Genomic DNA, 15,261 nt, shown 5'->3' on the forward strand with positions numbered 1-15,261 from the left:
GGGCATTGATTGGATCAATGTATGTTTATTTTAAGCAGTGGTTCTCAACCTTCCTAACACTACGACCCTTTGATACAGTGCCTCATGTTGTGGTGACCCCAACCATAAAATTATTTTGTTGCTACTTCATAACTGTAATTTTGCTACTATTATGAATCCTAATGTAAATATCTGTGTTTTCTGATGGCCTTCGGTGGCCCCTGTGAAAGGGCTACTTGACTCTCCAAAGGGGTTATGGCCCACAGATTGAGAAGCGCTGTTTTACAGAGATACATGTTGCAGGGTGGAGTGAGTATACATGAAAGAGAGGCAGGGCGGAGGGTTGGAGAGGGCAAGACTGGACAAGTGACAGTTAACACACAGCTCAGGTTTCTGAGCCTCTGGAGATAAAGACCAGCTCAGCCACAGCCCTGGGGAGTCCCCGGCAGATCAGTGCCTCCTGCATAGATCTCCATTTTCTCCAAACAGCACAGATAGGTGTTGACTTTGTGTGGTGCCAAGAGAAGTGCATTTGCTCATCCATGGTCACCGCGGTAATGAGCAGAGCCAGGACCCGAACCTGATTCCTTTTACTGTTTCAACACTTTTTTTTTTTTTTTTTTTAATAAGTCAGGGTTTCTTTGTGTAGCCCTGACTGTCCTGGAACTCAGACATCTGCCTGTCTCTTCCTCCTGAGTGCTGGGATTAAAGGCGAGTGCCACCATGCCAGGCTCACTTTCAGCTGTTAAGCCCTCCGCAGCTCTGTGTGGCTGCACACCTGCCAGCGAGCACCTGTGTGAGGGCCCTGCTGGCAGCTGTCCTCGGTTTGTGCGTGACTCGTGTCGTTTTGCCTTCTAATCACTGTGAAAACACTATGGCCAAAATCAACTTGGCAAGGAAAGGGTTTATTTCTTCTTTAGCATCATCCAGGGTCATCATAGCAGGACCCAAAGTAGAAGCAGTGGAGGGGGCTTGTTTCTCCTGGCCTGCTCAGCCTGCTTTCTTATAGAACCCGGGACCACCAGCCCAGGGGTGGCACCATCCACCAGGGGCCCGAACCCTACCGTATCAGCCATTAATGAAGAAAATGCCCCACAGCCTTGTCTACAGGCCAGTCTGATGGAGGCTTTTTCTCACTTACAGTCGTCCCCCTCCCCAAATGACTCTAGCTTGTGCCAAGTTGACAAAGACCTACTCAGTAGAGCCTGTCTCCCCGTGTTCAATTTACCTTGACTTTAATGTGTGTCCTGCTACCAAGTATAATGCCAACTCTGCATTTTGTTCTTCTTCTAGAGCAATCCACACCCTCTGGTCTGGGCCAAACTGAAGGGGTTCCCATTCTGGCCAGCGAAAGCTCTGAGGGACAAAGATGGGCAGGTTGATGCCCGTTTCTTTGGACAACATGACAGGTGGGAATTTAAAAACAGACTCTGGGTGGAAGCCTGGGGATTTACATCAGATGTCAAAGGTGTCGGAGCCGGCTTGCTGTTATTTCTGCTGTTTTTCAAAAACAAATTCTACCTTTTATTTGTAATCACTATGGCTGTTGTTTTGTTTATTGTCACAACTGGTGTTGCAAAAAACATTTCATGGTTCTGTGTTGAGCCCAGTGAGGGGAGGGCTTCATTCAGTCCCTTTAGGAGTCTTAGGAAAGAACCTGGCCTCCACGGTTGTGTTGATGGATCTGGCTTCGGAATGAGTTCCATGACCTTGTGAGGTGCTGCTGTTTGACGTGCAGTTACTTACTTATTTTGTTTTCTGGAGTGAATTAAACCTCTGTGCAAATTACTTTTAAAAGTAATGTTTTTTAGGGACTGGAGGTAGTTTCCTAGATTGCCACTAAATGGTTCTTTTAGCGCTAGATGGAGTAGTTCCCTTCCCTTTTCTCCATATCTAAAATGGGAAATGGTGGTGGGGGGATGGGGATGATGATGTTTTGACAGGTGTGAACCCTCCCTCCCAGCCTCCCCACCCTCCCCCTCCTCCCCTTTCCTTTCTGCACAGGCTGAATGGAGTTATGGAGTCATTCCAGCTAAGAGCAGCTCCCATTGCTTTGGCACCCCGCCTGCCTGCGAACTGTGGGTAGCCAGAGGTGCTGCTTAACATGTTCCCTTTCAGCGGGTCACTCAGGATTTCGTGAATCAAGGGCGCCTTCAGAGCTGTCCCCCTCTGCTGGGACGACGTAGGAGCGAGTGCATAGGACTTGAAGTGTGTTCCACACAGAATACACACACACACACACACACACACACACACACACACACACACATTGGTGATACCAGCATCACAAATAGCGCTTACTCTGTCAATTTTTGATTGATTTACAAATCAAAGGAGAAAAAAGAATTTTAGAGAGATTTAGTTTCTTACAGAAATCCCAGCAGGTCCCTTGTCTCACCGAGGTAGTACTGGCTTTGGGTATCACACTTTAGTTTTGACTCCCTCCCCCACCTTCTGGGGGGAATGTCAGGGGCTCATGTAGCTCAGGCTACTCTCAATTTGTTTTATATTGGAAGGTGACTCTGGGCTCCTAGTCTTCCTTCTTTTGCCTGAGTGCTGGACTTCCAGGCCTACGCCTTGAGACCTGATTATGTGAGAACCCGGGGCTTCCTGCTTGCTAGCCAAGCCCTCTAACCAAGTCAGCTCCATCCCCAGGCCCTCCTGATCCCTTCCTGTCCTGAATTTCAGCATTCCTTCATTTGAAGGAATTTGCTTCCTCGGGCTACAGCGCAATTGCTGGCAGGCGGATGCTTGTCTTTGTGAGCTGCTAGGCCTGCTCTCTCTCAGCTGTAGGAAATGCTGGGTGTGAGGTACTGCCTGACAGCTGGAGGGGCAGAGGCTCAGGAAGGGCTGTGCCTGTGATTTGACCTGGGGTAGAGGAGAGCAAGGATTTGCTTTTTGTTCCCATAGCAGGAGGAGCTGGTGACTGGCTGTGCCCTCCACATCCCATCACAGAGCCTTTTTGTTCATAGCTTTGTTTGCTTGCTTGTTTTTTGGTTTTTCGGTGCAGGGTTTCTCTTTGTAGCTTTGGTGCCTGTACTGGAACTAGCTCTTGTAGACCAGGCTGGCCTCGAACTCACAGAGATCCACTTGCCTCTGCCTCCTAAGTGCTTGTGTTCATATCTTAATAGTTTAAGGCTCTTCTGTGGGTCACCTCCAGGGGTGTGCATTAGTGTGGCACAGCAGCGTGTCCCCATTTACCAGATGGTCCTAGACCCACAGAGTTCATGGCTCTGTTCCTTCTCCTATGTCTGTCCTGCCAGCCTGCCAATGAAGGTGTTTTTGGGCACACAGGCCTCAAAGGCATTGCTTGTACTCTGTGCTAAGGCTGCTGCCTTAGATGGATTTATACAGTGTATCTCTTGGTCTTGGCTGAGAGCCAGACCTGTCCTGCTCTCTTACAAGATCACGATCCTTCTCGGCATCTGCAGTGTTTTGCTGTTTCCTCTGCTGGTCTGTGCTCACCTGGTATGCTTACTTTGGGCAAGGTGGCCCTGCTGTGGATGTGTGGACAGTCCACAGTGCCCTGGTACCAACACTTTGGAGGCCCAGGGTTTTCCTGTCCCTGGGAGCTGATGTGCATATTCTCCTTAGGGGAATGAATTCTTGGTTCCCAGACAGGAACTCCCCTCCCCACCCCCTTCTAGACAGGGTTTCTCTTTATAACAGCCCTGGCTATCCTTGAACTCACAGAGATCCCCCTGCCTCTGCCTTGAATGCTGGGATTAAATGCATGTGCCACCATACCCAACCCTAGACAACCAACCCAGGAAGGCCCATCCACAGCCTGCTTTGCTAAGATGTGCTGAAATTGTGGTATAGGGACCCATGGGAGTCATATAACAGGAGCCAAAAGCAAAAGCCTAGGCATACAATGGTGAGCTGGGTCAGGCTAAGAAACATCCCAGAACCCTACATTCAGATTGTCAAGTTGATTGGCTGGAGAATGAACCCATGGAGGCTCTGGCGGCAGTCATGGGACACCCTGAAGTCTCCCTCTGTGCGCTTTTCTGCCTTTTTTCCCTTTGGGACAGGGTTTCTCTGTGAAGCCCTATGTTGTCCCTGTAGACCATGCTGGCCTGAAAGTCAGAGGCCTGCCTCTGCCTCTCTCTCCAGTGTTGGGATTAAAGGTGTAAGATACCATGCCCGGGATGCTTTTTATCTTTTAAAAGAATTGTTTGATTAATTTTAGACACATGTACCATTATCTAAAACTATAGAAATTCTTATGCCAAATGATTGCTAAAGCCTTAAGAAAAATACCCGTTAGCCTTCATGTGCCTACTGTACAATTGAGGAAGGGATCCTTGTGTAACAGGCTAGTCTTGGATTTTGCTCCTTCTGCCTCAGCCTCCTGAGAGCTGGGGTTGCAGACACAAACCCCTGTCCCCAGACATCAGGCATTTCCCTATTCTTTGAAGTTGCTGCTTTCGCCTCAGTCTTCCTGGTGAGAAAACTGAGGCCCAGGGAAGGAAATACCTTACCCAGGGTCACTCAGAGGAGAGCAGTTCTGTGGCTCCTGCCTGAGGCCTTCTGTGCTGAGGAAAACCTCTTTTCCTTTTAAGGAAAAAGCTTATTCTTGCCTAGGCCCCTTTAAGGCTTTTGGGAATAGGTAGGGGGTGGGAGGTAGTTGTGGCCCACACAGGGCAAGGGCCTTGGGCCTATGGCCCCTGAGTGGGAAGCCCCTGGTGCTGACTCAGGACTGTTGAGTTTGCTTTGTTGGCGGTCCATTCTCCTAGGCCGGAAATGTCTGGGGCAGCCCTGGGGACTCTGGTGGCTCTCACTTCTGCCTCACCTAGCCCAGAGCCCTGTCTCTTCTTATAGCTGTACTCAGCCTTGTTTCTCCTGCTTAGACATGAGGGTCTTCAGATCCCGGCAGGAAGGTGTCCCTAGCACTTGTAGCTGTGTGTTTGGGGGTTCTCACTTGCAGCCAGGCTTTGTGCTGAATTTGGCCTTTGCTCAGGGCCTCCTTTCTCATGCAACACTTCCTCTTCAGGTGTAGGAATTCACGCCACCTGTTGAGGTGGTGTAAAATGCTGTAGAAGAAAGCCCAGACAGGGCTGGGTCCAGAGTCCTGTGTGGGCGCTGTGGATACAGCCAGGCAAGTGTGTCTCTTACAAGTACACGTCACTTCTTTCCCCGGCTCCCCCCACATCCCATGGCTTTACGCCAGACTTAGGTTTGAGGTCCAGGCACCCTGGAAAAGTATTTGAATGAGGTTGAGACTGTGGAGTTAGGAGTACACAATTAACAAGATGTTCTGGTGTCCCCCATCCACAGGAGCATGGCTGGGTGTTCTCAGTCCATCCTGCGGTCATGAGGTAGGGTGGGGATGTTGGTTCTGGAAAAGCACCTCACTGCTTTTGGTTTTGTGGGTCTCTGCAAAACTTCCAGGAGTGTGGGGGTCAATATAGAGGAGAACAGCAGCAGGTGGAGCGTGTCCACCCCAAAGCCAAAAGCTACTTTTTAAAAAAAATTTTTATGAAAATTTATTTATTATGTATACAACATTCCTTCCATGTATGCTTGCATGCCAGAAGAGGCACCAAATCTCATTCTAGATTGCTGTGAGCCACCATGTGGTTGCTGAGAATTGAACTCAGGACCTCTGGAAGAACAGTCAGTGCTCTTAACCTCTAAAGGCTACTTTTTTTTTTTTCTCCCGAGACAGGGTTTCTCTGTTGGTTCCTGTCCTGGAACTAGCTCTTGTATACCAGGCTGGCCTCGAACTCCCAGAGATCCGCCTGCCTCTGCCTCCCGAGTGCTGGGATTAAAGGCGTGCGCCACCAGCACCCGGCTAAAGGCTACTTTTTATAAAGTTTTCCCCATTTTTATTTTCTCACATGCTGCCAGGTGTGGCGTGGAACTCAGGAGGCGGAGGCAGGAAGATTCTGAGTTGCAGGCCAACCTGGACTACTACACAGTGAGAATTGAGACACTCAGATCAATTGAAATTTGCATCTCCTTCTAGGAATATGAACTTATAAAGGATAGTCCCATTTGGAATTGTAATAAAAAAAAAACAAAACAGAAAGGAGGTCCATGTTCAGCTGAGCAAGATCCAGGAACTATGCCCTCTTCAGATATGGAGGACTCTGACTGGTTTTCTTCCTCTGAAACAGCAGAAAGCCGAATGGATTGTCACTCCTTTTATTTTTGGTTTTTAACTCTCATTTGTTTACTCCTTTATGTGTGTGTGTGAGCACCACGGTACATGTGTGGAGGCCAAAAGACAACTTGAGGGGGGTGGCTCACGGCGGTTCTGCCAGAGCAGGGCCTGCCTTAGGCTTGGCAGCAGCGCCTTCACCTGCTGAGCCATCTTGAAGGCCTCCATTGTGTGTCTGACAGATTAAGATGGCCAAGTGTGTGGAGCGCTTTCATGTCCTGGCTAAGTTTTGTTGTTCGCGTTCCATCCCTAATACCTCTGTGAAGTGGATCATTCATTAACCATTCAAAACATGCCTTTTACTTAAAAAGAAGAACCCACGTTTAAGGATCTTGGCAAGCGCCCGCCAGGCTAATTTGGTTTGCATTAAGAAAATTAAAAATAAACAATCCTGGGAATGAGCGAAGCTGACTCAGTCTCTCTCTTTTGCCCTCCTAGAGCCTGGGTCCCCATCAATAATTGCTACCTCATGTCTAAAGAAATCCCCTTTTCTGTGAAAAAGACTAAAAGTATCTTCAACAGCGCCATGCAAGAGATGGAAGTTTACGTGGAGAATATACGGAGGAAGTTTGGGGTTTTTAACTATTCCCCGTTCAGGACGCCATACACCCCCAATAGCCAGTACCAAATGCTGCTCGATCCCAGCAACCCCAGCGCCGGCACTGCTAAGACAGATAAGCAGGAGAAGGTGAAGCTCAATTTTGACATGACAGCGTCCCCCAAGATCCTCCTGAGCAAGCCCCTTCTGAGCGGGGGCGCAGGCCGCAGGATCTCCCTGTCCGACATGCCACGCTCCCCCACCAGTACGAACTCTTCCGTGCACACGGGCTCCGACGTGGAGCAGGACCCTGAGAAGAAGGCCCCATCCAGCCACTTCAGCGCAAGTGAAGAGTCCATGGACTTCCTTGATAAGAGCACAGGTCAGCCCCAGTTGGGAGAGTGGGGTAGGAGGCTGTTGGGTGCACTCTGGTTCTCGGTGCCTCACCCATGGGTACAAGCAGGCAGGCCATCACAACCATCATGGGGTACAGTGATGGACTTGGTGAACGACTGGATCCCAGACACGAGGGAAGTGTTCCCAAAGGCCATTCCTAAAGGGTGGAGATGGGCAGAAATCCTGCAGGGCTCAAGGCCTCTTGGATTGATCCTTCCGCCACCATCTTCGAGTGCTGGGATTGCAAGTGTGTCCACCACAGTTGCTCTTTTTAGCGCAATAAAAAGTATGTCCGTGTGCAAGCCCCGCATTTCAACAACCAGGGTTTTATAGAAGCTTCTGTTTCATTTAGTGTCTGTCTTCCCTGGGCTGGTATACGTGACATAAAGCTTTGTGGCAACATTCCTTGTTCATTGAGACTTCAGAGTCCCTATCTTAAAAATACACAACCTTGCTTGCTAATCCTGAAGGGTGGCCATATAAAATAAAAGCAGACTGGGTGTGGGAGCGCATTGCTGTGTGGGGAGCATTTGGGAGGTAGAGGCAGGAGGATCACTCTGTTGACTACATGAGAGCTTGTCTCAAAAATACTAAAACCAAGCCAACCAAACAAAACCCCCAAAAAAGAAGGGGTGACATTCAGGATTGTTTGGCTCTTGCAAATTGCACCCATTCCTGTGGGGGGGGGGGTAGGTTCTGTGTTTTGGTCGTGGCTGTAGCTATGGACATTGGTAGCTGAGTTTTAATAAAACTTTACTGATGTTGGTTGGTGAAAACTGAAGCCTGACTTTACTATAAGTTTATGCATTAAGAACTATTGAATTGGGCTGGAGAGATGACTCTATGCGTAAGAGCACTGGTTGTTCTTGGTGAGGAGCTGGATTCAGTTCCCTTCATCCACATAGCTGCTCACAAGCACCTGTAACTCTAGGTCAGGAACTCTGATGTTCTCTCTTGACCTTCTTGGACACCAGGCATGCAGGTGGTGCACAGGCATAAATGCATATATTGGGAGAAAAGCTATTGAGTTTTTGTGAAAACACCCCACCCCCTCACCCCCCCTGCTAAATACCCTGCTTAAATAGCAGGCCACACAGGGACAGGGAACAGATTGGGCCCATAGACCCTTGTTGTTTTTTTTTTAACCAAATATTCATACAAATTTTATTGTTAATGTGACAAACCTCTCTGCCAGGCCACGAAGCAGGCCTACTCTCTGCCACTGCTCCCTCCTGCCCTCTGCTGTTAGCAGTGATGTCGGAAGGCAGAAGCTAGCGGAGGGAGAAGAGGATGTATACATTCGTTCAGACCCCTACAGTCAGGGACAGTTGACATCAGGTGGGGGTCTGTTCAGAATGCCAGAAAAGCCTACCCTGGCATAGAGCGAAAAGCCATGTAAGCAGCCATGTAAGCCAGAGTGCTGTGATGGAGCACGCATAAGCATGAGGATTTAGAGCCTCATGTTCTTTTTGTGACAGGGTCTCGTCCTATAGACTCAGCTGTCCTTAAACCCACAGAGATCTGCCTGTCTCCCTAGTGCTGGCATTAAAGGTGTGCACGAGTCAGTGTGAGCGCACGTGTGTGTGTGTGCGTGTGTATGCGTGTGCATGTTTCATGTGAGGACCAGAGGGCAGCTTGCAGAGGTCAGGTCTTTGCTTCCACCATGTGGGTTCGAGGGCTTGACCTCTGGTCATCGGGCTCAGTGGCAAGAGGCTTTGCCTGCGGCAGGTACCATCCCACTGGCCTCCACGTCACTTTTTCCTTTGGGAGACCCAGTATCACAGCCTGTGTTTGTTGCCCCTAGAAGCAGATAAAACTTTCTAAGCAGTCAGTCTTCCGCTCAGTAGGGAGCCTGTAGCTTTCAGAGGAGCCACAGCCCTGGGTTCCGCTGCCTCCAAGTGGTTTCTACCCCCACCACACCCGCTTATATAGGCCACTTGGACAGACTGGGATTCATCAGTGTTTGCCAGCTATTGCCTCCAGACCTCAGTGAAAATGTTCACGTGTGCTCTGGTGCTGCCCTGAGCCTACAAACTCTTCTGAGCTAATGGTGCTTTGGTCTTGGCGGACTTGGCATACCACTGTAGGTTGCTGTCAGGGAGAAGGGAGAATGTTTTCATGGACTCTGTCTTATTGTGAAATCAATAGTTGCTGTAACATAGCTGTCCGTGACAAATACTAACCCTCCCTCCCATGACCAGCTCTCCTGAGCACCCTCACGCTCTTATTCAAAGTCATGAAGGGAGCGGAGAGTGATTGACAAGTGATGAGGGCCATGAAAAGCAGAGTTCTGTCTCATCGTGCCCCGCTGTGTCTGCTCATGTGCACTGGTGTGTAATGCCTGCCCAGATGGCATTCACAGAATATTTGTGTGCATGTGTATGTGCGCATGCATGCGTATCTATGGCACTTGTGTGGAGGTCTGAGTAGTCAGCTTTCGCCACTACATGGGACCTAAGAATTAAACTCAGGTCATCAGGCTTGGGGGCGAGTGCCTGTACCAGCTGAGCCATCTTGGTGGCCCCATGCATTTGGCCTTTTGATTGAAGGTGCATGCTAGCATTGTGGGTATTTATTTTGTTAAGGGCTACTTAGATTCATGAGTGGTGTATGACTTGAAGGTCCCCAAACCCTGAACCAGAGCGGCAAGGGCTTCTGGTCAACTGATTCTTGATACAAATGCAGATGCAGCATGGCCGGATTGCTGCTACAACAGGAGACACCTCAAATATATATAATGGCAACATGTACTGGTTCATTTTGTGTACATGCAAGTGTCCCTGTCCTCTAGCTTGCTTCTGTTGCTGTGATAAATACCCCAGCCAATGTACGTGCAACTATATCTACAGAATTAGAAAACAGTGGCTTTGGGGCTGGAGAGATGGCTCAGTGGTTAAGAGCATTGCCCGCTCTTCCAAAGGACCTGAGTTCAATTCCCGGCAACCACATGGTGGCTCACAACCATCTGTAAAGAGGTCTGGTGCCCTCTTCTGGCCTGCAGGCACATACATAGACAGGATATTGTATACATAATAAATTAATAAAATAAATACTAAAAAAAAGAAAACAGTGGTTTTACCTGGGATTTTCATCGCATGTAGACCAGTGTCCTCTGGCCGCCTGCAGCTTTTACCATGCTTTGCATTTTGTTTTATTTTTGAGACTGGGTCAGGGTCTACTCTGTAACCCTGACTGGCCTGGAACTCGCTATATATAGACTAGGTTGACTTTAAAAAGATTTTTGTGTGTCTGAGTGTTTGCCTGCATGTATGTCTGTATACCACATGCATGCTTATTACCTGTAGAGGCCAGAGGGCATCGGGTTCCAGCCCTCCATCTCTCCTCCCACCCCTGCTCGTAAGTGAAATTTTTAAAAGAATTCTTGTAGTGGTGAGTTTGTTGGCAATGCACACTTGAAAATGACTCACTTGCGGCTGGCAAGATGTCTCTGTTAAGTGGTTGTCTTGTGAGAATGAGGGCCTGATTGAATGTGAGGCATGGTGGTTCACGTCTGTAATCTCAGTGCTGGGCAGGAGAGCCTCCACCAGCTGGCCTAGTCTGTTTTGGGGGAGTTCTAGGCTAATGAGATGCCCTGTCTTAAAAGACAAACAAGTAAACTCTGGCCACCACATGCTTGCACACAAAATGTGCACACGTGTCCTGCCCAACAGACACCTGCATACACACATGCCTCGTTTCTTCTCAGTTCTTCGTATAACAAGCATTCCACTTCTGTTTGTTCCGATACTATGGAAGGAATAGTGATTACCCCAGCAACAGGTCGCAGGGAAAGGAAGGCTGCCCACCTGGTTGCTAGGCCAGGCAGTCTGCGATTCCCTCTGGTAAAATGGATTTAATATTTGTAAAACTTCACCCTCAAATAATTTTTAATGTTTGTTGAGCACTGGCCTAGTGACAGGGGACATGCATTTGTTATTCCCTTCCCGTCTCCAGAGGCGGGAAAGGATTTCCTCGTGTCCTCCTTGATTCAGACATAGGTCTCTCAGCTCAGGAGCGACATTTGAGACAAGATGCTAATTCCTCCTTTCTTATTTATGGCCATGAATATCTTGCTCCCATGCATGTAGGTATATTACAAGTGTACCACATGCATGCCTTGCCCACGGAAGGCAGAAAAGGGTGTCAGATCCCAAAGCACTGGAGTTACAGATGTATTGGTGCTTGCCTGCATAGGCCGGAAGTGTTGGATCCTCTGGAACTAGAATTAAAAATGGCCGTGATCACAGTGTGGGTGATGGTGATTGAACCCGTATCCTCTCTAAGAACAGCAAGCGCTCTTAACCGCTGAGCCTCTTTAGCTCCCAGGCGATAGTTCTTCATGGTGGGGACTTTCCTGTGTCTTGTTGGATATTTAGTGGCATCCGGGTTCTCTAACTAGATGCCAGCATGTGTTGGTGAAGATGGTGCATGGAGGAACCACAGTCTAGTAAGGAAATAGGACGTCGATGCCACCAGTGAGTGCTGACGCCACACTTAATGGATGCCCGGTGCCCTTGGCGCAAGTGGCTTGTTAGACCCAGTCCTCACTATAACCTGATAGGTGTAGGTGCTTTTCTCATCCCTGAGTCAGGCTGTCTGTCCCCGTCCTTCTCCAGGCAGTCACCTTCCCTAAAGTCAGCAGGGGCTGGGATCTGAACCCTAAATGCCCACCTGATTGAATCCAGATCTCTCTAGTCTTTCCCATGCTCTTAACTGGAGAAGTTGCTGGGGGAGGGGGGTCAAGAGTGCATCATCCTACAGTTGCTGAGGATGCAAGTTTTGATTCCCACCATTCATGTTCTGAGGGATCCAATGCCTTATAGGCTCAGTGGGTCCCTGGACTCACATGTACCCCTGCCCCAAGTTCTAGAACTGCCCAGCCAAGTGCGGGAGCTTTCTTCTTCCTCAGAACGGGTCTTGCTGTGCAGTGTTGGCTGGCTTGCGACCTGCCATATCACTGATCAGGGTCTTGAACTCTTGATCTTTCTGTATCTGCGTCTCACTGCTGGGATTGCAGAAACACCATACCTGGCCTACATTTTTATAAACTCTGATGGTGTTTAGTTTCTTACCTTTGTGGACCGTTCATGTCTTTCTCACTTCAGGTCATGACCAGTTTGCTGTCTTTAGGGTCCAGGAGCCATACTGGGCAGTCCCAAAATGTGTGAGGATAAACAGTTCTGGACTGGGTGGGTTTTTTGTTTTGTTTTTTGTTTTTGAGACAGGGTTTCTCTGAAGGTTTCTCTGAAGCCTGTCCTGGAACTAGCCCACTTGTAGACCAGGCTGTCTTACAGAGAGATCCGCCCACCTCTGCCTCTCAAAAGTGCTGGGATTAAAGGCGTGTGCCACCATTGCCGGGTGACTGGGTGGTTTCTTAGGAAGCTGTTAACCCCTCTAAAGCATTTGGCCTTTGTTCTGCTTGTTTGACCAATGAAGGAAACCATTTGAAAGTAAGTTTAAAAGTCTCAGACATTGGTTCATGGTCTGTCCTTCCTGTAGGAATAAGAGCCTCACAAGGAAGAGGATAATTTGCCAATACCCCTCTTCCTCCTGTCATCTGGTACCCAACTTTCTTTTGTGCATCCTCAGAAACCTTGAGCCAGGGGCTAGAACTCCCTAGGGCTTGGCCAGTGGCACATGTAGACTGCTGGGTATCCCCTCAAACTCCCTCTAATGCCTGGTCCTGACCTGTAGTCTTGGTGAGGGGCTTGCCCTGGTCACTGAGATTTATACCCATGAATGGGCCAAGGCATTTCAGGGGTAATTTAGCTGCTTTGTGTTTAATAGGCTGCCTGGTTCAGTCACCCTGTTGTTTGTTGACAGCCCTTTGCTGGCAGTTCATGGTGATTCTCCCTACTGGATCTTATTATCCAGGACACCCTTGAAGAACACCTTGTGCCTTCTCTCCAGCCCTCAGCCCAGAACCTGTGAGCTCTGCTGCTTTACCTGTTTGTGAAGCTGGCTTCTAACCATGACATGCTTTTCCAGCTTCCCCAGCCTCCACAAAGACGGGGCAAGCAGGGAGTCTGTCAGGCAGCCCGAAGCCTTTCTCTCCGCAAGCACCGACACCCATCATGACGAAGACAGACAAGACCTCTACCACTGGGAGCATCCTGAACCTGAACCTGGGTCAGTGGCGTGTGTGTGTTTGGTGGCAGTGACTGCTTCTACATTTTGCCCTCCTGTGAGTGGTTCTTGGCCATTGAAGTGTAAAAGCTTCGGTGAATCGGAGGCGAGGGGTGAGCTGGAGGAACAGGGTGAAGGCTTTCCTGAGAGGCCTGTTGGCATGCAAAGGTGTTTTGCCACAAATTATCCTGGGTCTGTCTTTACAAGTGATCCGTGTAAACCAGTTTTCTCCTGTTAAAATACACATGACTGACGCCAAGTTTCGTGAGTCTTACCATTTCTGGGTAGGTATTCTGATAAGTTTCATTAATTCTTCTTCTACTTACGGTTTTATGAGTATGGTAGCTCAGTTCCTGTAGAGGCCAGAAGGCATCAGGGTCCCCTGGAGCTGGAGTTACAGATGGCTGTAAGTAGCCATGTCAGTGCTGGGAACCCAACCAGGATCTGTTGCCCTTAACCCCTGAGCCATCTCTCTGACTCCTTGGCTTTTTAATGTTAATTTTACCTCCCGAATCACTGGCTTTTATGCCCACTGGCCTTCCATTGGCTGTTTTATTTCTTTGCATTGTTAGAGGTCAGACCTAGTTCTTTGTGCGTGATAGCTGAGCGATCTACCTCTGAGCAGTTCCTTGGCTTTTTGGGACAAGGTTTGACTGTGTAGTGCAGCTGCCCTTGAACTTGCCCTAGCTCAGGCCTGCCCTGGATCTCAAGAGACTCCTGTCTTTACCACTCAAGTGTTGATTATAGGCATGTGCCACTGGGCCTGGCTCCAGTTGGTGTGGTGTATGAAACAGAGTGGGGAAGAGAGGGGAGGATTGGATTTACCCCTGTAGTCCCAGCTTGCTGTTAATTTTCTATATAACTTAGGGTGGCCAGCATACATCCCAGGGAGCAAGGGGCAAAACGTGAGATTTGGGGGGGGGGGGGGGGACGACTCTATAAAATAGTCTGACGTGGGCCTCTAGCTTCCATGTTTTGCTGAGTAATTGAATGCTGCCACCTTGTGGTCGGAGGCTGGAGGTGCAACTAAGTATCCATTCCTATTGAGGGCCATGGCAGAGACCCACAGCCCTGGTGGATCTCGAGGTTGAGAGCTGGGGTTAGGGTGTTCAGAAGGAGCAAGTGCCCTCTGCCCCTGGAGCAGGTATGGACCAGTTAAGGTAGAGAAGGGGGCAGGAGGGCACTGAGAGGAAATATCTCCAGGGGTTTGTGATGCTCCAGTGAACTTGGACAGAACATTTCCTGGGGCGGAAGGAGGCCACCTGTGTGCAGCACTGTGTGAGTTCATGGCACCCCCCACCCCCCAGGCACATGCCACCTGCAGTGCTGTTGCAGAGGGTAGCACAAAGACCTGAATAGGTGGTGTGGGTTCCCGGGGTGACAGGGGCAATCCTCCTTGTCACCCATTTGCAGCCTGGCTGGGGGACAGTCAAGGTCCTTCTAAGATTCCACCCAGAACCACCAGCTGGCTCCTCACTTGATTCAGAAGGGAGCCACTTGCTGTCTCCGGGACATTTGTTCTAGGAAATGTGGTTTCTTTTTTCAGGGCCGCCTCCCACCTGCGTGCTCTGAACAGAAGCGCCGAGCAGAGGCGTTCTCACGGTGACATTTCCTCTCTGCCAGTCATGCTGGCAAGAACAGCTCCTTCTGTGAACCAGGAGGCCCCTGGGCATCCTAGCGACACCGTGGGTCTTTGAAGCTTGGCTTGATGGGTGGGTGGTGCAAAGGTGTCTCCTGGGAAGCCATGACTTCTGTCCCATCTTCCCCCATAACTCTTTCTGGGGTACACGTCTCATCTTAACCTGTGGGGGCGAGAACATTGGGTACATGGCTGGGTTCCTGGGGCGGAATCTCAATCTCACAGCGAGGCTCTGCTGAGGATCCAGGAGAGCACGGTCTGTGGTCTGTGGGTGGGAAGGTTGAAGGGCAGTGCTGTATTAGTTGTCTGCCCGTGTGACACGTGGTCCCGAGTGCTGGAGGCTGATGGTGAGATCATTGTCCAACAAAGCAGGCCTCTATTAAAAAGAGCTCAGGGAGAGAGCCACACTAGGGAAGT

The 15,261-nt window shown here is 49.5% G+C and overlaps 1 protein-coding gene across 21 annotated transcripts in view; it reads left to right on the forward strand.

Annotated features, from left to right (window-relative positions):
• Positions 1-15,261, forward strand: part of Zmynd8 (zinc finger MYND-type containing 8) — a 98,496-nt gene that overhangs the window by 53,043 nt on the left and 30,192 nt on the right. For all 21 annotated transcript variants that reach the window (XM_041670805.1, XM_041670818.1, XM_041670819.1 and 18 more), the window contains 3 exons: positions 1,273-1,388; positions 6,584-7,065; positions 13,068-13,208. In XM_041670805.1, coding sequence (XP_041526739.1) covers positions 1,273-1,388; positions 6,584-7,065; positions 13,068-13,208 — 739 coding nt within the window. The remainder of the gene's footprint in view (positions 1-1,272; positions 1,389-6,583; positions 7,066-13,067; positions 13,209-15,261) is intronic.

Source organism: Microtus oregoni, unplaced genomic scaffold (assembly GCF_018167655.1).
Source record: "Microtus oregoni isolate MIOR12 unplaced genomic scaffold, Mior012 000020F_ref0000438, whole genome shotgun sequence".
NCBI classification, from domain to species: Eukaryota; Metazoa; Chordata; class Mammalia; order Rodentia; family Cricetidae; genus Microtus; species Microtus oregoni.